This window comes from Capra hircus, chromosome 24 (assembly GCF_001704415.2).
Source record: "Capra hircus breed San Clemente chromosome 24, ASM170441v1, whole genome shotgun sequence".
In the NCBI taxonomy this organism is placed as follows: Eukaryota; Metazoa; Chordata; class Mammalia; order Artiodactyla; family Bovidae; genus Capra; species Capra hircus.
The window spans coordinates 21683598-21710898 of NC_030831.1; the positions used below are offsets into that span (position 1 = coordinate 21683598).

General features: G+C 40.3%; 1 protein-coding gene across 1 annotated transcript in view; it reads right to left on the bottom strand.

Annotated features, from left to right (window-relative positions):
* GALNT1 (polypeptide N-acetylgalactosaminyltransferase 1) overlaps window positions 1015-27301 on the bottom strand; it is a 78461-nt gene continuing 52174 nt past the window's right edge. Inside the window, exons 6-12 of the mRNA XM_005696978.3 lie at window positions 25627-25797; window positions 23368-23485; window positions 21743-21923; window positions 20620-20759; window positions 9747-9845; window positions 9132-9266; window positions 1015-3229 (exon numbers count right to left, since the gene is read on the bottom strand). Of these exons, the coding sequence (XP_005697035.1) occupies window positions 3083-3229; window positions 9132-9266; window positions 9747-9845; window positions 20620-20759; window positions 21743-21923; window positions 23368-23485; window positions 25627-25797 (991 nt within the window). The 3' untranslated portion in view covers window positions 1015-3082. The remainder of the gene's footprint in view (window positions 3230-9131; window positions 9267-9746; window positions 9846-20619; window positions 20760-21742; window positions 21924-23367; window positions 23486-25626; window positions 25798-27301) is intronic.

Below are 27301 nucleotides of genomic sequence, written 5' to 3' on the forward strand. Positions count from 1 at the left end.
AGTAGTACAAAGTCTTCCAACATTTTTTTCTTCCTTCTTCATGATCTTCTTGGCTCTTTTGGGTCGATTCCATTTCCATATATATATATTTGCCAGTTTCTACAAGAAAGCCTCATATTTTAACTTCATTGATTCTATAGATCAATTTGTGGCCAACCGAAATCTTAACAGTGTGTAGTTTTTCAATCTGTGAACATATAGATTACAGTTTTCTGTAGAAACTATTCTAGTTTCTCTCAGCAGTGTTTTGTGGTTTTCTGGGTAGAAGGCTTGTACATCTGTTAATTGCTTTTAAGGTATTTGACTTCTTTGATGATAAACTGCATATTTAAAGTTTAATTCTCAATTGTTTGTGGCTAGTATATAGACAGTACAACTGAGCTGCCTCATGTCCTCCAAAACTGTTAGTTCTGATAGGTTTATCAAACACACTTCAAGAAATCAGACAGTATGGGCAGTGTCATAAGACATCTGATTTTCCAGAGTAAAAAGGGATTTGCCTTTTGTATACCTTTTTTCACAGTTATCACCTCAGAAATATTACCTTCTTTCTGATTACCTTCTCCTTTGAAGAACATATAATTCTGGAGTTAAATTTTTTCTTGGTATAGTTCTTGAAAAATGGAGACAGCACCAGAGCTTTACAGAGGAACGTTTGTTTTTCAACTGAATGTACAACAGGGAAATGAGGACATGGCCTACATGCTGCCTCTTATTTGCAGAATGGTGAACAAAGTACTGTTTTTCAAGATCCCAATTAGACCAGAAAGACATATTAAAATGGGTTGGGACTAGAGTAGGGTGAACAGATTTGTGAGATTTGAATTATCCTTAACCGTCACATTCATGAATTATTCACTGGTCGATAATCAAATCTTTTCATCGTCTTTTTCATTCATTCCTTTCTTCCCAATTTAATTTACAACAGTGAGGACCACACTGCCTAATCTACAAATAGCTATAAACAGCAGGGATCCATTTTTAACTTCAAATAAAACCAGTATAAGGCACAACTATTCAGGAATATTTTATATTTTCAAAGTATTTAGGAATTCTTTAATTAGAAAAATAAAGGCAATGGGATTATCTATCAGGTTCTAAAAGTACCCATGAATGAAATCACTCACATCCCCCTCTTAAAAAAAAAAAAACACAACAAAACCTTAAATCACATTGTTGGTAAGTTTTCTTACAGTAAGAAATAAGACCAACCTACACTAGGTACAAAATCCTGAAATTCTGAGCATGAAAATAATTTACTGATTAGACATCCGATTTATTCAAGCGTAAGGCCTACCAAAGAGAGAAACACAGCTCATGGAGTAGGGAAAAAACCCCATCCAGCATTTGCTTTGTCTCAGATTTCCTGGGGACAGAATTTACACAGTCTGTACTACAGCTTCACTCTACAGCAGCCACATGTGCTTGGTATTAACTTGAATATGGTGTGAGTAACTTTCTGTACACTCAACTTGGCAAGTATCATTAGTGATGCAACTTTCAGAAACAGTCTTAGGCACAAGAAATAGCACTACCTGCAGTGAGAGTCTCTGATAAAGAAAAGATCATTAAATATAATCTTACAAATAGGAAAATACATGTAATTTTTGCCAATGGATTGCCTCACATATCAGGAAAAATGTTACAATTAGATTTCTTTCCATGAGATTAAAACGCTAATTTAATTGATACTGAACTTTTAATTGATCCTCAGGTTATCTTGTATTTAAGATTGGAACAAGAAAACCGATGTACCCTAAGTGGAATTTAGGGAAGAAATGCAGGCCTAATAATATGGAATAATAGCTGCACTTCTTTGGTTAACTCATTAAAAAATGCCAATTAAACATTTTCAGTCAGATTTTATTAAAAAAAAAAAAAGCAGCAGATCAACATTACAATTCAAGAACCTAATCTAAATATGCACTTGACAATGAAGCACATCCAAAAATGGAGTGAAAAAACTTTTCCAAAAACCATCAAACGTATCATCTCCAAATACCCAAATTATGAATCACTTCTGCAGGCCTTTTGTTGAGTGGAATCATAAACAAAAACAGAAGATTTATTGCTGTGAAAACAAATCTGTAGTACAGTAGTATGAATCTTGGGTGTTAAGTAAGCATAATCAGTTGAATCAAGTTAGGAAGTTGAAACTCTAATAAGAAATTTGTGTGTGTGTGTGAGCAAAGTCTGTAAGCCAGTTGACCCAAGAACAACTGAGATATCTAACTTGTTCACTGAGACCAGACACCACTTTAAATCTCCATTTTTTGAAGGCAATTAAAAATTACAATTCCAACAGCCCACAAACCAGAAAAAAAAAAAAAAAACTGTAGAAAGCAATTAAAACTACGTTCAAAGAGCCACTTTTTTTCAGCTCAATTTCAGCACCCCAAGGAAAAAAACACATCCATGACTATCACAGATGAAAACAGAATGAATGTCATTGGAATCAGTTATTTTTCCCCACTGAGGTATAAAATCTATATAGAAATTTGATACTATACTATAACAAATTGTACTTTTCATAGTTCTGTTTTAATTTCCTTTAAACCCTGTTTAATATAGTTTGTTTTTTAAATTGTTGTAAAAATGTTTTCATGATTCTGAATCTGGTTCCAGTTCTTTTTCATTTATTTTTATATCAGTATTTAATATACTGGCTACCAGTTCTAATCAGAAAAAAAATCTTAGACATCTCTTCATTATGACAGCACATTCAGCGGAAGTCACTGATGTGCAAGCAAACCATAAAAGGTGCAGCTCTCTGGAAAGCGCAGTTCGTAGATTGTTTCAGTCTGAGTATTCTTTACGATGATTCTTGATGAGCGACTCTTTCAACCTTGTAAACATCAGTGTGCACAGTCTCGCTACTACGTAGTTGCACGTCCTGGGACAGGAAGGCTGGTTCACAGCTAGTGGAAGCGAGGGCAGTCTATAAAGTTTTAATGGCTGATAAACCTTACATCCTGCAGAAGGAAAGCACTTCCTTTTTTTGCTACTTAAGAATGTGGCAGAAATGTATGCTGAGGTAGCCCAGTCAGTCCTTACGTTTTCCTTTTTTTGTGTAAATTTGGTCTCAGAATATTTCTGGAAGGGTGACGTTTCGAAGAAGCCACTGCTGGGATCGGCTTCCATTGCAGTCTCTGATGCTGGGCACCTGGCTGTCCTCGTCTGTGGCTTTATCCAGGCACTGGTTACTGTTCACATGCTGCAGGGTCAATTTCTGAAAGAGACAGGAAACAAGTCTTAATGTGAACGTGGAAAACAGAAACCAAAGCACCTCCACAGCCATATTTTTGTGATTATGAAGTTCCTTTGTAGAAAAGTATTTTGTTTTGCAATATAAAATACAGAGTATTTAAGACACTGGAGGAATGTATCTATGTAAAGACAGCAACGCTGGGGGGAGGCATGGGGACTACAGAGGATTATGCTAGAGCTGCGATCAGATGACCTTAATTCTAAGTCCCAATTCTGCAGTAAGCTCTGCAATACTGTGGGAAAATCCCTTTTTGTGCTTTGATTTCCTAAAACAAAAAAAAAAGATCTTATTAGTGATTCCCAATTTAGGATCCTCAGCCTATTTTCCAAAAGGTATTTCAAAACTGCTTCATTTTCCCACAACAAGGCCATTCAAATTAACTCCGATTCCAAACTTTAAGTTCTTGGAAACTCAGGTCTTTCTGAAGACTAAACTCACAAGGTTTATAAAACAGTCCTTAGTAAGTGGCTGACAGATGTGGCCACGTGTCTTCCTCTCTACTTGTTTGCATTCCAGACCTGATGCTGTCATGTTGATTTTTAGGAAAACTAAAAAAAAAATTAAAAAGGACAGATGGGCATTAAGAGACACATACTGACCATACTCATGAATATGATACCAAGCCCTGGTCAGGTGAAGAACTCCAAAGCAACTATGTAGGAAAGCTGATTACTTTACAATATTGTGGTGGTTTTTGCCATACATTGACATGAATCAGCCATGGTGTACATGTGTCCCCCATCCCGAACCCCGCTCCCCGCACCAGCCCTGAGTGTCCTCAGTTTCATGCATCGAACCTGGACTGGTCATCTATTTATTTCACATGTGGTAATAGACATGTTTCAGCGCTATTCTCTCAAATCATCCCACCCTTGCCTTCTCCCACAGAGTCCAAAACTCTGTTCTATGCATCTGTGTCTCTCTCGCTGTCCTGCATATAGGCTGTCATCATTGCCATCTTTCTAAATTCCATAGATTTGTGTGTTAATATACTGTATTGGTGTTTTTCTTACAAGGCCTCTTTTGTACCTATTTGAACTTCAAACAAAGCAAAACTTGATGACTGTCTACAACACAGCTATCTTAGCTTTCAGTCATTTCTTCTTCTGCGTTGTGACCCAAGCGGAAGTTGATAAGATGTCACAGTTTACTATCCACACCGACTTCAGGATTAGACACTTAATCCTTATAAATGCTTCAATAAGACGTGGAAGAGTCAGCATGGCTGTGGCTGGTTTTACTTTTATGCACATGCCGTGTAGTTTATGGGTTGAGGGGATGGGCTCTGCAGTTAAGACGTTTCTGGAGTGAGCCCCAGGTTCCTTATCAATGAAATGGGGAGAGATACTTCTCGAGGCGTGAGCAAACATTAAGACAGTGTGCAGAGAGCACGGCCAGCTCAGTCACTCGCTGTCAGAACGTTCCACAGCGTCCTGAGCAGCTGCGGACGGTCTGGCAGCCCCAAGAGCCGAAGGTCCCCACACATACCACTGCTGCCAAGGCCTTCGGTCGTGTGTAGGACGAAAACAGAGCACTTTAAAAAGAACCCCTCGAACATTCCACAGGCCCTTCAAAGCTTCTCTGGGTGGCCACCTTCATCGGGCCCATTGTCAGTATTAAAGTAAAAAAACGCATTATTTCACTTATTTAGAATCATTAAAGTAAGCTTGTTAACAAAGAGGTTATTGATCCATGCTGGGTATTTACTCAAAATTAAGACAGAATCCCCCTAATTTCAGGGGGCTGCCACTCCCTTCAGGAGACCTGGCTGCTGGTAAGAAGCCCTGTTCAAGACACAGCTGTCTGGCTGCTGACCACAGGACAGAGTTCTGGGGCTCGTGACTGTGTGGGGACTGTGGCCACCGTACGCAGCAGAGGTTCTGCCAGTACTGACCAGCATCTGCACAGAAAAGGGGTTATGAAGGCAGTGGACTGACTATAACCTCTGAAAGGAGGATAAAGCTATAGTTATCACTGCATAAAAAATTTGCTGCTCCCTGCCTTTCAATGTAACTGTGATAAAATCTACATTTTCATTCCAGAAAGGACAGGTACAAGCAGTCAAAGCAAAAGAGCCAAGTATCATAAACTCTGCAATATGTAATATAAACAAGACTTCTGGTAGCACTGTTTACCTGCTCGGTGACCCCGGGCAATTAATTTCTATTCTGGGCTTCAATATTTACATGTATTAAACAAGGTCCTGAATTTTATTTCTAGGATTCCTTTGAAATCTAAGATTTCACAACTTTAGGTTTAAATGATACACTACTGACGTAAATGTTATTTTTCCAGGTTGCTACTTTCAGCTGGAGGCAGCAGAACTCTGACGGGCCGTCCAGAGCCCCCTGTGCAGTAAGCCAAGCTGTGAGACCCCCGCTGCAGCCTAACTCCTCCTCTGCCCAGTTCTGCCATCTCCCTTTCCACAGGTGTTGATCTAAAGGGTGCTCCCTAATAAACATCCTGAACGCTAAGCTTGACCTCAGAGTGGAGCCGACCTCAGAGTGGAGCCTGCCTCCGAGAAAACCCAGCCTGCTTGCAAAATGCTCCAGGGCTTTTAAAACTTTACACTCGTAAATGGTTCTTTCAAAGTATTGTAAATCATCTCAAGTGCCTTAATTTCTAATCAAACATTTGCTTTTTGAAAAACTGTTGTGGTAGACTGTATAGGTTATACACAGTCTGCCAAAAGCCATTCCCACCCTCTGCCTCCCAGCTACATCATATCCTAAAGACTGGAAAAGCAAATGCCTGCTTTCCCAGCCTCCCGCACAGCTGGTGGATCACTCTGAGAAGTTCTGGCCCATAAGACCTAGCAGAGACTGCTGTGGAGGATCCAGGAAAAGCTTTGGCTTTCCTGATAAAGAGGAATTCAAGGAGCAGCGTACCCGTCGTCTTTTCTTCTTGCCTTGAGTTGGGAGTGACACCTTCTAGTGGCCACAAGAAAACGGCCGAGAATATTGCTGCAATGTTACCCCTGATAGCACTGTGTCACTGAATCCACACCAGCCACTTACCTCCAGACTTAAGGGAAAAAACCCACTATTTGTTCATGCTACTATAAATAGGTTTCTGTTACCTATTTAAATATACTGTCATTTTTCAATAAATATATACAATTGGGAGGTTTTTAAAAATATTTTGGTTTCATAATGACTGTGGGGTGCCACTGATATTCACTGTCTGGAGTCAGAGATGCCATATATCCTTTAGTACCTGGGGCAGTTACACCCAACGGGCAGCAGCATGCACCATGGAAAACTCCAGAACAGAATATTCAGTCCATTTCCAACAGTCATACTAACTGAGCTACTGCACGCATACATACATATACGTGTGTGTGTGTATACATAAACTATAGTTTGATACTGTGAAGGGAGACCCAGGAATTATAAAACATGGTCTCTATCCTCTAGGCTCCAACTAATAGAGGAGAAAAATACTGGTAGACAAATATTAAGGTTGGTGCAAAAGTAACTGCAGTTGCATTCTTGAACTCTATTTGTTATTAGAATACAATCTTTTTAAAGTGCATTTCTTGTTCTGTTTGCTAATGACTTATTACTTGCTGTGTATTTTATATTATTCTAGAATAGGGTGATGATATTAGGCAAAAAACAGATTCAGGGGATTTTCTTAATCAAGTTCAAAATGGATTGTAAAATAGCACAGACAACTTGCAACATCAACAAGGCATTTGGCCCAGTAACTGCTAATGAATATACAGTGTAGTGATGGTTCAAGAAGTTTTGCAAAGCAGACAACAGCCCTGAAGATGAGTGCAGTGGCCGGCCATCAGAAGTTGATGACGCCAATTGAGAGGATCATCGAAGCTGATCCTCTTAACAACTACATGAGAAGTTGCTTCATTTGGCATTTGAAGCAAAGTGGCAAAGTGAAAAAGCTCAATAAGGGGTGCCTTCATGAGCTGACCGCAAATCAAAAAAAGTTATTTTGAAGTGTCCTTTTCTCTCATTCTATGCAACGACGACAAATCATTTTTCGATCAGATTGGGAAGTGCATTGAAAAGTGTATTTTATATGACAACAGGAGATGACCAGCTCAGTGGCTGCATCAAGCAAAAACTCCAAAGCACTCCCCAAAGCCAAACCTGCACCAAAAAAAGGTTATGGTCACTGTTTGGTGGTCTGCTGCTGGTCTGATCCACTACAGCTTTCTGAACCCTGGCAAAACCATTACATCTGGGAAGTATGCTCAGCCCATGATGAGATGCACTGAAAACTGAAACACCTGCAACCAGTATTGGTCAACAGAAAGCACCCAATTCTCCATGACAATGCCCGACCACACGTTACACAGCTAAGGCCTCAAAAGCTGAATGAATTCGGCTACCAAGTTTTGCCTCATCCGCCATATTTATCTGACCTCTCGCCAACCGACTACCACTTCTTCAAGCATCTCGACAACTTTTTGCAGGGAAAACGCTTCCATAACCAGTAGGAGGCAGAAAATGCTTTCCAAGAGTTTGCTGAATCCTGAAGCATGGATTTTTATGCTACAATAAACTTATTTCTCATTGGCAAAAATGTGTTGATTGTAATGGTTTCTGTTTTGATTAATAAAGATGTGTTTGAACCAAGTTGTAATGATTTAAAATTCGTGGTCTGAAACCACAATTACTTTTTCACCAACCTAATAACTACAGAGAAGCACAAAATCACAGGGGTCAGAAACAATTATACTGAAGACAAAGAGAGCTAATTTCTGGCTGAGGGTGATGTCAGCTCTGGGCCCTCAAGAACAGGCGGGATCTGTCAGGCACAGGGAATAGTATGACCTTAAATATAAAGTAGCAAAGAACTGGATATGGTTGGGGAATAGCTGGTCGAAGATGAAAGTAGACCAGGATTCGTATGTGACATAGTGTAAGCAGAAAAGAGAGCCAAAGTCAAAACCTGGTTTGGATCTCATTTAAGGGGTAGGGTGAAGCAGTAGAGTGAAGCAAGCCGAAGAGAGAAAGCTGTCTGAAGAAACTGAACAGGAGTGCATCTATAGGCAACAGGAAGAGGATTTTGAAAACGTATCTGCTTAGCAGTCGTAAATGCTATAGAGAAGTTAAGCACAAGAGATGTGAGAGCTCTGGCTTTGTATCCAGGAGCTGTTTCTGCAGTGTCAGGCCAAGGCAGGAGCCAGGGTTGAAGAACCAGAGGCCTGAGTGTCAGCCACTCACTCGCCGTCATACAACACAAGGGAAGAGTAGGATGGTATGCAGAAAATGAGGCAGCAACGAAAGTCTGTCCCAACGTGGAGAGAAGAAAGCCAGTGCTGGACGCAGAGAAAAGCAACCCGAGAAACCCATCCTGAAGATGCCGGTGCTGGCTCCAGAACGGGAGAGCACAAGCATCAGCTGGGAGGTTAGTCAGGTACGAGGAGAGGAAGGGAGGTTTCCTGGAGAGGCTCTGCGTCCTCTCTGTGAGCACCACACCCGGGCGGTGGGGAGGGGGCGCAGCTCCAGAGGAGAGCAAAGATAAAGTCACTGACAAACAGGAGGAGCCAGAGAATTTTATTAATGAAACCTACATGTTTAATTCAGTAGTTTTAAAAGCCCCCTTACTGTTCCACTTCCACCACACTGGACGGCAGAGCTTGAGGACACACAGAGGGGAGAGTGTGTAGTAACCCAAGGACCCAGGACTAGAGTCAACACTCGTTACTGGACAGATTGCAACATGTGTGTTTTAAGTTATATTGCATTTCCTGTCAACTTTGGGAGCATAAGAACAATTTGATTTATAGTATGCAGGCTCTATAAGAATTCACTCTTCTAGGTATAAAGTAATTTATATAGTATACCCTATGACACACACTTTTATTCCTGTTTTCAACTGGAATATAACTTACCACCGGGTCATACTCCCAAAGCTGGTTGCCTTTTAGGTGGTGGCATTTGAGCATTGTGACTGGGCCATTAAGTTTGGAGACATCCAAGCAAAGGTCATCTGTTCTAATTTCTTTGTTGGCAGTGTAAGAGAAAACCTGATAAACAAAAACGCACATAGAAGTTTTAACAGCAAAGTAAGTTAGTGTTTTATGTACCCAAGGATCTGGCAGGGAAAAAAACAAGTATTGAAAATAAATGCTTTTTGAACTTTTATTAGTATAATAGAGAACAAATGACTCAGAAAAGCCATCACCATTTTTTGCAGAGGAGAAGAAAAAATGACCTTAAGTTCTCTGTATACACTGAGTTTATTGTCAAGGGTTGTCATCTGTTTGACTAAAAAGGGCAAAATAAATCTCATGTACAATAATGTAAATATAGTTCTCACAAAGGGCCGTTTACAAATGTTTCATTTTAAAAACAGTCATTAGATTGAAGGCTCCATTCTTCTAAAGGTCTTTATTATTTGCTCTTTAGAAGTAGGAAAATGTTTCCTGAATGATATCATCAGACAAAAAGGGAAGATTAAAACAAAGCCAAAAAGTATCCCTTTAAAGCTTTACTAAAATACTCACCTGATTACCTCCCATACCGTGACAGTTAAAAATTCCAACTTTTTCATTCTCTTTTCTAGCCATGTTATCTAGACACTGATTTGTTTCCACATTTCGTATCTAGGGGAAAATGAATAATGAAAACACCACGTGTTAGAGAGGTTCACTAGACAGACACGTACAGATCTACACACACACTGAAACTGATTCAAACTTCCCACTAAATCCTTAATTCCTGAGGCAAGGTCTATGAGTTGGGAGCGGGGGAACATCATGGCCTAGGATTCTGTGGTCTAAAAAGCTCTTAACTATTTATATGATAATTTTTGTGTTTCAAGGAGAAATCCTTTAAGTTCTTATTTCTTTCTTTTATCCCAAGCTGTTCTTCTGGAATTTGTATTTAACTCAGTAAGCTCCACTTTGCCTAATAATTTTAAAGCAACCGAACAACTCCCTGTGGACACTGTTTGCCACCATGAAAAGGGGGCAGTGCTTTTGGTAACTACTCTGATGGGGATTTAAGGTGGGTATTTTCTAAGCAAAGAACCAAGAACTTGGCTTGCCTGGGAAGCCTACGCATACTGCAGTGCAAACACCACTCTTCTGTTAGATATTTGTCTATTACTGTAAAAAGCTGAATCAGTCATCAGAATTAGGAAGAATAGTTTAAGCACTGTTCCTTGATATTCGTTTCTCTCTGAACCACTGCAGTTTAAAAGCATATGGCAAATTAAGAGACATTTGTAAAGTCCCAAACCTGTTCTCACGCGTTAGCAGGTAAGCCAGAAGAGAAGTGCGGGACAAACTATATGCTATGAGGATGGAAAGTTGTGTGTGATGGATAACAGGCCAGTAAAGCTAAAACCACAAATAACTCATTTACTTTCATAAACGTGTGCTGCCTACATATTACTCTGCTATTTTAATAAGGCACTAACAAGTCCAGATGCATTTTTTTTCATATAAAGATACAACAGAGATAAAATAGTCTAAGTATGAATAACTATTATTCCCAGAGGGTCAGAATAAGAACTGGGGCTTTGGCCTAAGAGAGGGGCCTCAGTTTAAGTCCAAATGATCCAGACCCTCTGAGGACAATTTCCTAAGAGTGACTAGTCAGCTCTATGCTGAGGCTGGGTGAGACAGGGCATCCATGTACCTACTCTGGAGTCCAGCACAGAGTGGACCTAGAAATAGTAATAATCTGCACTGCTGCCTTATCACCAGTCACCTCCATTTGGCGATTCCATCAAAACCTCAAATTCAGTTCAAGCAAATGCAGGATTTTCCAAGTCTTTAATGCTAACATTTCTTTACCTGAACATTCTGACATAACCCTGCCACTCCTGACTCTGAGGAGACTCCTGGGTATAACATATCACATCAGTCTCCAGGAATTCTTTTACTGCATAATACACCATCTTTTTATCCATTATTTTAAAGCAGAAGCCTATTACCTCATAAGTAGATTTTATAAAAGGTTTTATACTTAGATACAAATATGCATGAAAGACATCTTTCTGCACCTCAGTGGGCAGTCAATTAATACTTGATCACAGCTCTCTTACATGACAAAACATTTAGTTCCAATTTTGACAAGATGAGCCTTTATCTCATATATCCATATAAATTATTTCCTTATACTGTTGAAAAAGTTACCAATCCCCAGTCCTACATTTTCTTCAATTTTTTTCTTCCAAATATAGACACAGAGGTTTCTGAAGACAGGTGGTAAACGTCACAGAAATGATGAGGGAAGAACCAACATCACTGTCAGCTTCCCCCTCTCACATGAGATGATTTTTTGGTTAAATACTTACTTTTTACCAAACTGAATATGACTCAAAATTTAAAAAGTACAGTTCTCAAGTGTAACTGGACTCCCTATCACTCTGTAACTATCTTATATCAGCTTTGGCGATTCTGTTACCGTAACTGATGTCGCTAACAATTACAGCAAATAAAGCACCCTTACTCTGCACTAGGCATCGTTCTATGAGTTTTACCTGTGACCCCTTATACTATTTTATCCATTTCTAAGAACAATTCTGGATTGTTTTCTGACATAAGAGGTCTGGGCCTCCATCCCTTGAGGACACTACTAACAACTAGATGTGAGAAGTAGAGTTCTCCAAGGACTGGAAACATGGCTTCCCAACACCTGTCTTGGTGGCAATGAACGCTGATCAGCAGGAAGTGGCCCCACTAAGATGGGTGGTCAGGGATTGAGTGGTCAGTTCTCTGCTGGGGCTTGATGGCACTGCTCCACAAAATGCAGGGGAAGCCTCACACACTCAATGAGAAAGCACTTCTGTAGAAGGGCAGCTGTGATGCTCGGTCCCTGGGCAGAGGGGATTCTGTCTGGCTTAACATGTAAGTGGCATCTCTGAGCTGCTCTCCAGGCAGTTTTTCCATATGCTAATTGCTAGAGAAGACACTTTTCAGGGAATATCCTCTTCCTTTGTAGGAATACATGTGGGCTACCTCACCTAGGGAGTGTGTGAGATGATTTTTTGAGGACATGAAAAACCAGGATGACTAAGGGTGAGTTTTGGGAACAGTTCTATCCTTTAATGATGTCAAGAGGCAGTAGATCATTTAATAGGCTGGTTTGGTGGGAGTTAATTTTGGAGCCTTTGGAAGAAGAAAAAATTAGGGACAAACATTTTTAAAGAAGTGTTGGATTCAGTTCAGTTTAGTTGCTCAGTCGTGTCTGACTCTTTGTGACCCCATGAATCACAGCACACCAGGCCTCCCTGTCCATCACCATCTCCCGGAGTTCACTCAGACTCACGTCCATCAAGTCAGTGATGCCATCCAGCCATCTCATCCTCTGTCGTCCCCTTCTCCTCCTGCCCCCAGTCCCTCCCAGCATCACAGTCTTTTCCAATGAGTCAACTCTTCGTATGAGGTGGCCAAAGTACTGGAGTTTCAGCTTTAGCATCATTCCTTCCAAAGAAATCCCAGGGCTGATCTCCTTCAGAATGGACTACTTGGATCTCCTTGCAGTCCAAGGGACTCTCAAAAGTCTTCTCCAACACCACACTTCAAAAGCATCAATTCTTCGGCGCTCAGCTTTCTTCACAGTCCAACTCTCACATCCATACATGACCACAGGAAAAACCATAGCCTTGACTAGACGGACCTTAGTCAGCAAAGTAATGTCTCTGCTTTTGAATATACTATCTAGGTTGGTCATAACTTTCCTTCCAAGGAGTAAGCGTCTTTTAATTTCATGGCTGCAGTCACCATCTGCAGTGATTTTGGAGCCCCCAAAAATAAAGTCTGACACTGTTTCTACTGTTTCCCCATCTATTTGCCATGAAGTGATGGGACCAGATGCCATGATCTTAGTTTTCTGAATGTTGAGCTTTAAGCCAACTTAAAGCTCTCCTCTTTCACTTTCATCAAGAGGTTTTTTAGCTTCTCTTCACTTGCTGCCATAAGGGTGGTGTCATCTGCATATCTGAGGTTAGTGATATTTCTCCTGGCAATCTTGATTCCAACTTGTGTTTCTTCCAGTCCAGCGTTTCTCAAGATGTACTCTGCACAGAAGCTAAATAAGCAGGGTGACAATATACAGCCTTGACGTACTCCTTTTCCTATTTGGAACCAGTCTGTTGTTCCATGTCCAGTTCTAACTGTTGCTTCCTGACCTGCATACAGATTTCTCAAGAGGCAGGTTAGGTGGTCTGATATTCCCATCTCTTTCAGAATTTTCCACAGTTTATTGTGATCCACACAGTCAAAGGCTTTGGCATAGTCAATAAAGCAGAAATAGATGTTTTTCTGGAACTCTCTTGCTTTTTCCATGATCCAGCGGATGTTGGCAATTTGATCTCTGGTTCCTGTGCCTTTTCTAAAACCAGCTTGAACATCAGTGAGTTCACGGTTCACGTATTGCTGAAGCCTGGCTTGGAGAATTTTGAGCGTTACTTTACTAGCATGTGAGATGAGTGCAATTGTGCGGTAGTTTGAGCATTCTTTGGCATTGCCTTTCTTTGGGATTGGAATGAAAACTGACCTTTTCCAGTCCTGTGGTCACTGCTGAGTTTTCCAAATGTGCTGGCATATTGAGTGCAGCACTTTCACAGCATCATCTTTCAGGATTTGAAACAGCTCAACTGGAATGCCATCACCTCCACTAGCTTTGTTCATAGTGATGTTTTCTAAGGCCCACTTGACTTCGCTTTCCAAGATGTCTGGCTCTAGATGAGTGATCACACCATCGTGATTATCTGGGTCGTGAAGATCTTTTTTGTACAGTTCTTCCATGTATTCTTGCCACCTCTTCTTAATATCTTCTGCTTCTGTTAGGTCCAGACCATTTCTGTCCTTTATCGAGCCCATCTTTGCATGAAATGTTCCCTTGGTATCTCTAATTTTCTTGAAGAGATCTCTAGTCTTTCCCATTCTGTTGTTTTCCTCTATTTCTTTGCATTGATGGCTGAAGAAGGCTTTCTTATCTCTTCTTGCCGTTCTTTGGAACTCTGCATTCAGATGCTTATATCTTTCCTTTTCTCCTTTGCTTTTCATCTCTTTCTTTTCACAGCTATTTGTAAGGCCTCTCCAGACAGCCATTTTGCTTTCTTGCATTTCTTTTCCATGGAGATGGTCTTGATCCCTGTCTCCTGTACAATGTCACGAACCTCGTTCCATAGCTCATCAGGCACTCTATCTATCAGATCTAGGCCCTTAAATCTATTTCCCACTTCCACTGTATAATCATAAGGGATTTGATTTAGGTCATGATGTTCAAAACTGTAATTCTATACACAGCCTTAAGGCTATGTAACCAGTCACCTGCTTTCCAGCGAACTGTGGAAGGTAGAAATGGTGGTGATATATACTTATTTCAATGTTCATACTAGAATAGAAATAAGTACCAGACTTGTTTACTCAAAATTTGACACTTAAAATCATAATGATATCTGAAGTATGTGGTCGGGGGCAATGGCCACACTTTCAAGGTTTCTGGAGGCAGATGGGTAGGCATGAGAGCTTAGGGTTGGGGGACGTGCAGGGCTGGGCCTCATTACTAGCCATGTGACCTTGGCAGGTCAGTATTCTAAGACAGTGATTCCCAAAACTACGATTTGCACAACAGTATCTGCCATTAAACAAAGGATTTTGTGATCAAGTATGTTTAGGAAATACTAGATTAACATCCCCAACTCAATGGACATGAGTTTAAGCTCTAGGAGTTGGTGATGGACAGGGAAGCCTGGCGTGCTGCAGTCCATTTGGGTCGCAGAGTCAGACAGGACAGTGACTGAGGTGGACTAACAAATTTAAATAGATATTCTTTACTGAACAACTTCTCAAAACGTTTCAATAGACTCTTGGTACGGTGGGGACTGAAGGCATAGAAGAATATAAGATATCAAGAGCAGCAATTCCCAAATATTTTTGGCCATAAAATCCACCTCTCCTCCCCTATCCCTTGCCTTTCTAATGGGCACCTTGAGAGACATCAGATATCAGCAGGAGAAGTTGCTGTAAAATCTCATTTTCTCATCTGTAAGCAAGGTAACAGACACAGACCCAGAAGAAACCAACACCCAGTAGGCCCACAATAGCTACTCATTTTCCTTCCTTAGCTTAGGTGTACACAGCTGTCACTAAAATGTTATTTTCCACCTTACAAGTTGATGATTGTGAATGTGAATGAAACCAGGCAAGAAATCAGAGCCTCAGTTTCTCGGTTTCTGCTAGTCTCCCCCAGAATTCTTGCACCTCATTAGGGGGGACAGTGTAAGTAATTAAACGTATTTTAGGATTTACTACTAAGGAATCTAGGCTTACTTTTTCACTCTCTCCCGTGAGAGTCATGAGTAACACTGGTTAGACATGAGAAAAAGCATGACTGCCAGTGGTTATGAGCACAAGCTCTCACGCCAAACCGCTTGTGTTCAAACCCTCTCTCTTCCATTTTGTGGCTGCACCTGAGCCATGCTGATTAAACCACTTCTCTGTGCCTTAACTGACTCGTAAAGTGGGGGATAATAACATATGTATCTCAAAGTGTTGGGAAAATGAGTTAATATTCATAAAGCATCAGACTGGTGCTTGACATGAAGTTCATGCTCAGAAAATTTTAGGATGCAAAAGCAAATGGTCAGTCCTTAACACTGGTTAAACTGTAAAAGATTGGATTATTTGCTTTCTATGGCTATTGTTTGGACAGTTCAACTCCTGCATTAACAATGATTAGATATCACCGTGAAACACATTTATTCAGTTTCAGGTCCTATCAGAGCTATAATTACAGAGTGGGATTTCATGAACCCAGACACACTAAATGTACACCTTCCGATTTCTTTCTGCTCTAAAATCCTTGACTTCAAGTTTCCTTGGGCCCTTGTAAGATGACAAGTGATCCTTGATGGGCTAAGCTCTAGTCTCTGGGGAAGGAAAGCTCACACAGGAGGAGCTCTGATCACAAGCACAAGCTCCCTGCTGCACTGTGGTGGGTGCTTATGAACAACCCCAGTCCCCACACCAGCACGTGATGCCAGCGTGGCCTGGTATGAAGGGCGTAAGTGCTTAAAACCAGCTGTTACTAAGGCAATAACAAGCAGGACAGAGAGGGTAAAATCTGTTCTTTATACACAAAGCCAGCTGGCAAGAGGCAGGTAAAGGGCATGCTTGCCTTGGCAATCAGCTACTGTGGGTTAGACAAGTGGCTCTTTGTAATACGCCTATATATGACCTAGCTAACAATGCCTAAGTGTTGTCCAAAATTGGGTCGGTTCAAAGAAAGAAAGAAAGAAAAAAAAAGGCTCCTCAACCTTTATCCTAAAGGTGCTGTGCTAAGTCCCTTCAGTTATGTCTGACTGTTTGCCACCTTATGGACTGAAGCCTGCCAGGCTCCTCTGTCCATGGGATTCTCTGGCAAGAATACTGGAGTGGGCTGCCATGCCCTCCTCCGGGGGGTCTTCCCCACTCGGGGATGGAACCAGCGTCTCTTACATCTCCTGCATTGCTGGGTGGGTTCTTTACCACTAGTGCCACCTGGGAAGCCCCATTTAAAGATAAGCAACTGCTCTCAGCCTTGCCATGGCCTCACCCACGCTGGGCCCTCCTTGACTGGAATGAGGCTACAGCAGAGGGCGCAGGTGCTCACTAAGGAGGCAAGGAACTCCGCATACCCCTCGTGTGTTTGAGGTGACTTCCTTAAATCACAACAAAGTTCAGAGGCAGGGCGCTCACTGCAGCCCTGAAGCAGCCTCGGTAACTACCAAGGACAGACACGGGCATCCATGCTTGCCCTGGCTCTGGAGATGCTGTGACCAGGCGGCTCCTCACCACCCTGCAGCTCCCCCTGTGATCTATCTGCTCCACCATATCCTATTAATCCTTTTCTATTTTATGTCTTCCCCTCTTTACCCAAACCCCCATCACCAACAATCCCCCTTCACTCTCAGCCCACAATCTTGTGTTCAGCTGAAGAATCAAGTCACCAGACAGCTTCCTCTCACGTCCACCTCAGAGTTCCAGCTTCCAGCCCTCAACCCACAGTTCACCTGACTTGGGCCCACTCCTCTTCCTTCCTTCCTGGTGCAGTGGAGGACTGCCTTCTCCCCCCACCACCTCCCAACTTGTGCATCAGAACTTACCACGACCCCCCTCCATGGGACTCCAGCCATCAGTGGCTCTTTTCTAGCATCTTCAAATTTCCTCCTTTGTATCACTGCCATCAGCACCATTTCATCTTAGTAAAACTAAACAGAGAAACCCTTCTTTAACCCCATTTACCCCTCCGGCCACCACTCACTTCTCTGTTCACCTTTACAGCACAGTTTCTTGTCCATGCTTCTCATCTCTACTTGTTCCCCTAATCTCCTATGAAGCCATCAGAGACCCTGTCCCTCCCAATCTCCAGGGGAACCCGCCTGACACACTGAGAGGGAGCTTCTGGACAACATCTCCCTTACCAACCCAGTGGCCAGTCCTCAGGACTCTTCTTCCTCCCTTCTCTGCAAGGCTCCACACAGTCAATCTCTTCCTCTTTCTTAAAGCAAGTCCTTCACTTACTGGCACATCATTCTCTTGGGTATCTTCCTATTTCAATGCCTGCTCCTTCTCAATCTTTTTAGCTGATTCCCTCTCACCTTCATAATGTCTAAATTTGGAGTTTTTTAATGTCTTATTCCTCATTCCTTCCCTCTTGTCCATCTACATTCACTCACCCCAAGGTGCTCTCATCAAGTTCTGTGGTTTTAAAAACCACCTATACACTGACAACCCCTAAATTTAGATCTCCACTCCACACTTTCACCCAAACTGCATTTTTTTTAATGCAACTACCTACTTAAAGATAGGAAACCATAAACAAAACAAAAAGACAATCCACAGAATAGAAGAAAATATCTGTACATGATGTCATCAACAAAGGATTTAGTCTCCAAAATTTATAAACAATTCATGCGACTATCAAAAAACTAACGACTCAATCAAAAAGTGTGCAGAAGACCTAGACAGACATTTCTCCAAAGACACACAGATGGCCAAGAGGCACATAAAAAGATGCTCAACATCACTAATTACTGGGGAAATGTAAATCAAAAGTACAATTAGGTACTACATCACACCGGTCAGACCAGCCACCATTAAAAAGTCATAACAAGTGCTGGAGAGGGTGTGGAGAAAAGTGACCCCTCACTACACTGGTGGTGGGAATGTAAGCTGGTGTACTACTAAGGCGAACAGTATGGAGATTCCTCAAAAACTAAAAACAGAGTTGCCATATGATCCTGTAATTCCACTACTAGTCATATATCTGGAGAAAACTGTAATTCAAAACATGCACCCCAGTGTCCACTGCAGCACTGTTTACAATAGCTAAGACCTGGAAGCAACCTAGATGTCCTTCAACAGATGAGCAGATAAAGAAGGTGCGGTAGATATATACAATAGAATAAAAAGAATGAAATAATGCCATGTGCAGCAGCATGGATGGGTGCAGAGACCATCAAGCCAAACACCAAATGGTATCACTTATATGTGGAATCTACACTATGACACAAATGAATTTATCTATGCCACATAAGCAGACTCACAGTCACAGAGAACAGATCTGTGGTTGCCGAGGGGAAGGTGTGGGAGAGGGATAGATTGGGACTGTGGGATTAGCAGATGCAAACTATTATATATAGAATGGATAAACAACTGTAGAGCACAGAGAACAAAATTCAATATCCTGGATAAACCATAATGGAAAAGAACATAAAAAATAATGTATATGCACATATATGTATCACTGAATCACTTTGCTGTACAGTAGAAACTAACACAACATTGTAAATCGATGGTACGTCAATAAATTAAAACAGAAACTGTCCATATCTCCTGGTGCTTAGGAGACAAATTCCTGCTGGAAAGAGACTTGAAGAAATAACAGCTGGTCCTCCCACAGAAAAAGGTGAGAGGCTCAAGTACTAACATCAAAACCTCAGAAAGGCAAACCTGTCAGGGCTGAGGAGACAGACACCCCTCCGTGCGATTACTCAGAAACTTTGAAAGACCAGGCCTAAGGAGCATACCTGAGCTGGAAGTGAACCAAGTCTTCACACAACTGCAATCCAGCCCCACCTAGCTCAGGCTCTGTTACAGACTGAACCGTGCCCCCTCAAATTCACATGCTGGAGTCCTAACCCCCATTACGCTCAGAATGTGACATCATTTGCAGACAGGTTCTTTACAGAGGGAGTCAAACTGAAATGAGGTCATTAGGGTAGGCCATCCAGTGTGACTGGTGTCTTTAGTAAAGGGGGAAGATTTGGAGTCAGATGTGCACACGGGAGAATGCCATGTGAAGACGAAGGCAGAAATCAGGGTGATGCTTCCACACTCCATGGAATACCACAGACTGTCAGCAAACCACCAGAAGCTACAACAACGCAGGGGAGAGCGCCTTCCTTACAGGCCTCAGAAGCCTGCCCACACTCTGATCTCAGATTTCTTGTCCTTAGAGCCGCGAGACAATCCATTCCCGTGCTCCGTGCCACTCAGTTTGTGGTGTTTACTACAGCAGCCCTAGGAACCCCCTGGGACTCCTGACTTGATCATACCCTTGGACTAAGGGAAGGACCCGTCTGGATTTCCTATACACGGCACAGCTTTGGCTGGAAGCAGAGCGACTGGCTACTGACAGTCTAGGAACACGGTGAAGACAGGGCACAGGAAATGCTCCCCTGAGGCTGCCCGGCAGTTACACCAGAAAGTGCAAGGGCAAGCCTCTTTCAAAGCAGACCCTCCACTACGGGCATCCAAACTCCAAAAGCTCAGCTAATTGTGCTGACAAATTATAAGCATTAATAAATAAATTATTTCAGGTTTCAAGAAGATTTGCTTCTGAATTCTAAGAGCAAAGACTAAAGTCGTCATCAGAGTACGCATGCTAACCCACAAGCCCAAATGGAGATTTGGGGCTCCAAAAGGAAAATAAACAGGTGTTAAAAACACAACTTCTTATTATACAGTCTTTCTGGAAAGACTCAAGGAAACTGACAAGTTTCCTTGTCAGTTCTTTACAATTCTACTTTGAAGTTCCTCAAACTTTGATTTAGTCTAGTTAATGTTAGGATATCACCTTCAGGAATATATGGTTTCAACTAAATGGACCAGTTTGTTAAAATAAGTCTATTGAAGACACTAATATAACAAAAGTCCAACTGTGAAAGGTGAAAGGTAGAGCCTTATTTTAATAAAATGTAACAGGGTAAATTAATAAGACTTCAAGTTATGAGGCAGACTGCATCAACTAACAAGGACTTTCCCATACTTGAGTTTAAGTAATTTTAACATACAGGTACTCCCTTGTTAGAAGTTTAACCTCTATTCCTTTTTTTACAAATCAGTGAGAACCACACAGAATACATTTTTTTTTTACCTCTCCCAAAGAGAAATAGTGACGTGGAATCTGAGAATCAGGATAAATATTCTCTAGGTACCAAGAGAATGGTCTGCATTGGAGTTTGTGCCTTAGACCAAGTCTTGATGATATATCTCCATAATCTACCTTTGTAACACCTGGTAAAAGAAATAAGTCACTGAATTATTAATGTTCTGTCAGGTAATACATTTCTATTTATATATTGCATCTAACAAGCCAAACAGGAAAAGCAATATCATTTTTGTGGTATACCACAAATCTACCTCCCAAGGTATAAAACAAGAAAATAATGTGTTTTCCAAAGAAAAATTAAATTCATACGAGAACAGTTTACATACAAATGTAAGTTACATGGGATCACAAAACTTTAATATTTGCTAAGGCAAAAACAAAGATCAATTTTGCCCAAATATGAAACAGATGTTAAACAGAGCAATTGTTTCCAGTCAGGTATTTCTCACACAGGCTCCCTAAATTGTGCATCCACCCCCCTCAACCCCAGACAGTCTTGTGGTGACTGAAGAGTATAGAATCATAATTCAGGCAGATTTATAGTTGATGAAACAGCTGTTGCCACAAAACTCTGAAGAGCAGAGAAAAGCTCCTGGAGGCATGATACAGGGCACTGGCCTTGGAATACTTGACCATTTCATGTAAATGTTAAATGCTGCAGTTAGGTTTAAAAAAAAAAACAAAACATGGAAAGTACCTAGGCTAAAACAGTAATTTCTGCAATACTGGATCATGTATTATTATTGTTCCCCTGTGCGTGCTATGTCGCTTCAATTGTGTCTGATTCTTTGTGACCCTATGGACTGTAGCCCACCACGTTCCCCTATTCATGGGATTCTCCAGGCAAGAAGACTGAATGGGTAGCCATTCCCTTCTCCAAGGGGTCTTCCTGATGCAGGGATCGAACCTGTGTCTCTTGTGTCTCCTGTGATGTAAATATTATACCAGGCTTTTGCTAAGCACTTTCTATACCATATGTAATTTCATTTATTCTTTACAACAACTCTGCTCAAAGCTTCTTTTCCACACCTTCTTACCTCTTCTCAGAATGCATTAGGATCAGACCAAGAAAGTTTGTCTTGTGTTTCTAATACAAAATAATGCTAACCTGGAGAAATTATATAGAAGAAATTCTTGAATTCATCCATCCATACTTCTGCAAGTCGTCTGTTATTTTTATTGATAATCTGCCCTGTGCCTCCTGGGAACGTGTAGGGTGTAGCTTTCCGAAACACGTGTCCAACATGTGAGCAAGTAACAATCTCCAAAGTTCCCCCACACTGCCAAATCTGGAAACAGCCGCAAAGAAGACCGTTTTAAACACCGACAGTTTAAAAAAAAATTGTTCACATCTACTGAATTTCATGGCTAGAATTTCACAGAATCAAGGGTGTATGTACAGTGGAGCTCCTGCTACATGGTCCCAGAGTCAGCGCTTCCTCAATTTCTGGTTCTGATCAAACCAGAAGCTGAAGGTTAAATTCAGGAAAGACCTGAGGCCCAGAGCAGTGTTTTTTGCTAACTGCAGTCCATCAATCTTAAAAGGGTCATAAAATTCAAATTTGATGAATTGCAACCAGCACTTAGTAACAAGAACATACTTGTTACTTGATGAAATGTTTACATTATGGGTTGTGTGTATAATGTATTTATTAATATGGTTCATGGTCAAAAAACTTTTGACCACGGAGAGTTCAGCCAGGGCCCTATCTGTTCGTCCTTCTCCAAACCTGTGTCACAACCTATACATTAAACAGAACCTAGGACTCTCAACTTGTGGATTACTCATGAATTACTCAGTGGCCAGTGAGAGCACAGTCTAGCCTCTAGGGGTAAAAAGAAAGATCCTTAAGTGTGGTTTCACATCCTTAATCAGTTATCCTTCTACTCCTTTCAAATACATTTTCCTGTAAGTTAAAAGTCTAACTAACTGTAGACTATTTTCAATTACATTGCTTTTTGAAAAGTCTTGACTTTGTTAAATACTCAGTGTGCCCACTTTAATGTTTTCCCAGGATCATAAAGTAATACAGTCAAATAGGATCTCCAAGACGCTCTGGTGTCCAAACCTCTCCTCTTATAAAGAGCAAGGTGATCCACCAGGAATGCAGTGAACTAGCAGGGTTAGACTTCTGTGCAGTTCACTATGGTTTCCAATAAGCCATGTGTCTAAAGTTCATTATTTTCAGAAATACACATCATTCTAAAAATAAGTTGATTTTTGTGAACATGAAATGCGTAAGACTTAAGGCTGACTGGGTTAAATTAATTTAGAATAATTTAAGAATTCTTTTGCCTTTTTCTTTTTATTGAAAAACAGGAAGCTGGTTAAGTGGCCAGGTTTAAATAAGAGAGAACAATTCTCAAACCAGAAGCACACAGCATATTAAAGAAGGTAAAATTATGTTTTTGGCAGTTAAGGAACAAAGTAGCATTTATGAACTACATGTTATTTTTATTTAGAGTTTGAATTACCTCCTTGAAAGTACAGACAACTGGGGAATCCTGTGTAACTTTTACAGGTAGACTACTAATATAACTGAATTATTTGCTTAAAATACTTTAGAAAGAACCTTTAATAGTATCACCAAAGTTTTTATGGGCTGAAGGCTGTGAAGTCTGATTAAACTCATATTAAGTTCACCTTTTATTTTTTCTTTAGAAAGAACACGAATATTCAAAGCATATTCATATTTGAGGTTATACGGGTTACTTTTTTCAAAGGGAACTTACCCTAAAGGAAATTTCTAGGTTTTCTCCTCCCCAAATATCCATTCCAGCATCATATGTTCCAATTTCCTGAAAGTAATCTCTGTCTATTGAAAAAAGGCCTCCAGCCATTGTAGGTGTTCTGAAATTCAATCATAATACTATACTGTTAATTGCAACAATTTAAAGTTTACTATCAGTTTTTGTTTTTAAAAGTAGTTTTATAACTGTTTATCTAACTATGGAATAAACGCTGATTCTCACACTCTTCAGAAAGCTTCACAGGCCCCAAGAGCTTTGTTTTTATGCTAAGTTATTTGGTTTCCAGATAAGATCTGCACCCCAATCATGCTGTCACAGCTCCTGCCTGGACCCCCTTCCTTGCCTGGTCCCAAGGGCTCTTATTGTCTTCAGTACTGTTCTTGATCCTCAGGTCCTGACTGAGCTTCCACCCTGAACTCCTTAAGTTGAAGCTATTTCTTGTAATCTTCTTCATCTGACTGTCATGCACTCCAGAGTTTCAAGCAACTAAAAATGCAGTTGATCATGTTAACCAACCAGACTCATGTCAGCAGCTCTAGCACACCAGGTTTTAAAGGGTGGCAAACACTGCAAAGATGTATGATTAAACAGGATGAAAACAATGCAGCTTTTTCCTGAACTTTAAGGAAGGAGATGAAGTACAGAATAAATCAATATATTCCTCCTAAGGGGATCATCATCCTGACCAAGTACAGTAAATTCTCTGCCACAAAACATGGCTCAGGTATGCAGAGTGGGTGAGAATAGGTTGAATTAAGCAGAGAAATGGTAACAAAGGAGGACGTAAATAAATGAATACCTAGTACTGGTTCACTTGAAGAATGAGTATGGGAGAAGAATGGGTTCCAACTAGGGAGAATGTAATTCAATTCTAGGGACAGAGGACACATGTCGATAATAGTTTAGGATGAACTGGCCACCTATATAACCCTAAAACATACTCATTCCATGCACTGGTGAGGGAGGTAGCATTTGCTTTTACAGAAGAAATAGTTGTTTCCACCAAGAAGTTAGGACTTACTTTGATTTTAGAAGACAAAAAAGAATGAGAAAGCCTAATACCTTAGGACTCAAAGGAAATAGGCTGACACCCAGCATTATCCTTCAGTGCAGGGGTTTCCTGACCTAGGTCCAGCATCTAATTTTCCTAGAACTGTTAATGCAAACCCGTCTGTTTATACATGTAAAATAGGCATTTATACAGGCATCCTGGACTACTGCCCTACCCCCCAGTTTAGGGAAGACTACTAGCTTTTATCTGATTTTTCAAAGAAGTCTATCATCCATGAAATGTTTAGCAACCCTTGGTTTAGATGCTGATTTGAACTGTCAGCCAAAGAGTGAAAAAGTCCCTTTACTGGGAAAGCAGGAGAGGACTTGGGCTGGCTAGGGACAAAGAGCATAGAACTAGTGAAAGCTCTCTCCAACTGTCAGAACTGGACTCAATTCAAAGGCAGACAGATCTGGGAAGCCTAGGAGAGGAGAAGGCTAAAAAGGCTAATAACAATAAGCAAGTCTCAGTTACTATAGAAGCAACAGGTTGATGCAACCAGAATAAATCCTAGGATGGCTCAGAAGGCTCAAGGTCTCTCTCTAAAGATCCTCAATAGCATGAAGCTTTTTATCCCTTTCTAGAAAAAAAAAAAAAAAAAATCTATATAGGACCAAATGCAGAACAAAAGAAAAAGCAGAAATACATTAATGGATATCCCTTTTATACTTTTGTCAATTCTAGTTATTTTTATACTTGAAACAAATTTTTTCTAACCTTGTCAGATGGTAGATGTCTGAATTTAAGGTCTTACGTTTTATTACCCAGTTTTAGGCAATATTTTCACATCTTGGCACTTACAATTACTGAAGGGATGGTTTAAGTTGAATATTATTATCCTTAGTGACTAAATTAAAGCATGAATTAGATTTACAAACTGTTGTTCATGTAGAAATGAAAGAACATATGCATGTCACTGTCATTTCTCATAGGTACTAATTTATAGAAATGAAAAATTTGAACTTATTTTTTTACTTAAAAAAGAAACTCATCTTTGAAATAATGACATTATTTCAAATAAATAATGATATTACTTCAAATAAATGAAAAATGGCTCTTAACTTCACATATGGTGAACAAATCCTTCATGTATTTCAAAATACATTTAAAAATCCTTCTAATGTGATTCCCGAAGCTTCACAATCCCCCACCAGTAACACTTTGGGGAAAATGTTTGACGAATCAATTACCTCACAGGAAGAGTCCGATCACCTTTCCTTCTGTCCATTTCTCTTTGGGGAACAGGATACCAGCGAAAGTTGAGCTTCCAGTTGAACCCGCCGTAGGTCATGTCAGAACCTGCCATGTACTCGAAAGTGTCATCACTGATCACATCTATGATGGGACAGACCACTGTCTTCCTGGAATCATAAAAGCAGATGAAAAATCTCTGAAAACTTTCCTTTTTGAGGTCTGTCATAACAACTACATAACAAGTATATAGTAAGTGTTTTTAAAATAAAAATGCATTCTATAATGTTAAGGACAATGGTGAAAAAAATCCCCCACTCTATCCTGCTAAGCTAGCATCATTTATCCTATTTATTTATAACCCATCGAAAATAACCTTCCACCTCTTTTCCATTCAGACTTTTTACATTTTTTGCCACATGAAAAGTACTTCAAATATTTCTACAGTGTTATAAAATAACACTTTTAATGACTACTTATTTAACAGTTTTAAGCTAATAACTTTCTTAAAAAACAGACTTTTGGACATTTGTGTTTCTTATAGATTTTTGCTATTAAGAAACTAAGGGGTCATGTTCATATATATATTTTCACTTTTGCTTGAAGAGTAAACTTCTAGGAGTAAGACTAGTAAATTAAAGGAAAGAATTTTTTGTGGCACTGCTCATTACTGCTTTCCCAAAGTGTTTTATGTAGATGTATATACAGCTTTCTTATAATGCCATCAACTTTGGATGCTATTTTCTTGCAATTGTGTAATTATAATAATGTTAAACAGTATCTCTGGGTTTAAAAAAATTTATATTTTCTAATTATTAGAATGAGTACTTTTTATTGCTGTTTGTATTTCTTCATATAAATTGTCTGATCATACACACTAAAATTTTTTTCCTTTTGGTTACTGCGATTTTTATGAACCTGAAAAACCACCCATGACCACAGCTCCTTCTAAGGAACACTGCCCCTCTCAGAGCCCTTGGGAGCCACATTTTAGAGTATCCTCCCCATCTGACTGGTGTCTTATTTAAGAAATCTTTCCTTACTCCCAAATCATCTTCTCCTATATTATCTTCAAAATGAACTGTATTTTTGCCTTTCACATTTGTCTTTAGTCTTCATGAAACCGACTTTGGATTTTCATGCAGCAAGTACCCAACTTCGTTTATTTTCCTTATGGGTGACCAACTGTCCTAGTGCTCCTTACCTCACAGTCTGCTGTAACCGTAAGGGCCAGCTCTGTCTTAAGCCAAGTTTTCACATGAACAGGGACTGGCTCTGTTTCACTAGTCTAACCCTGCATCAACACATCACTGCCACAATTAAACAGCTTTAAAATAAGTCTTGATATCTAGTAGGACAGGCCCAGTTGTACTTGACTCTTCTTTTTCATGGGTATTTTAGCTATTGTTTTAAAAAAATATTTATTCCCATATAAATGTCAGCATCAGCCAGTTTCTCCAAGAAAATTCTGCTGAGATTTCAATTAAAAACACATTGATTTATAGATCAAGGTGGGGAAAAATGACATTTTTATATTGACTTTTCTATCCATTAACATTATCCTTCTCTGCTCAGATTATTTTCCAGTGAATTTCAACAATTTTCAATTTCATGCATCATTTGTTAAACATGTTTCTAATCACAGCCTATGATTTCCATTGCTATTATAAATGG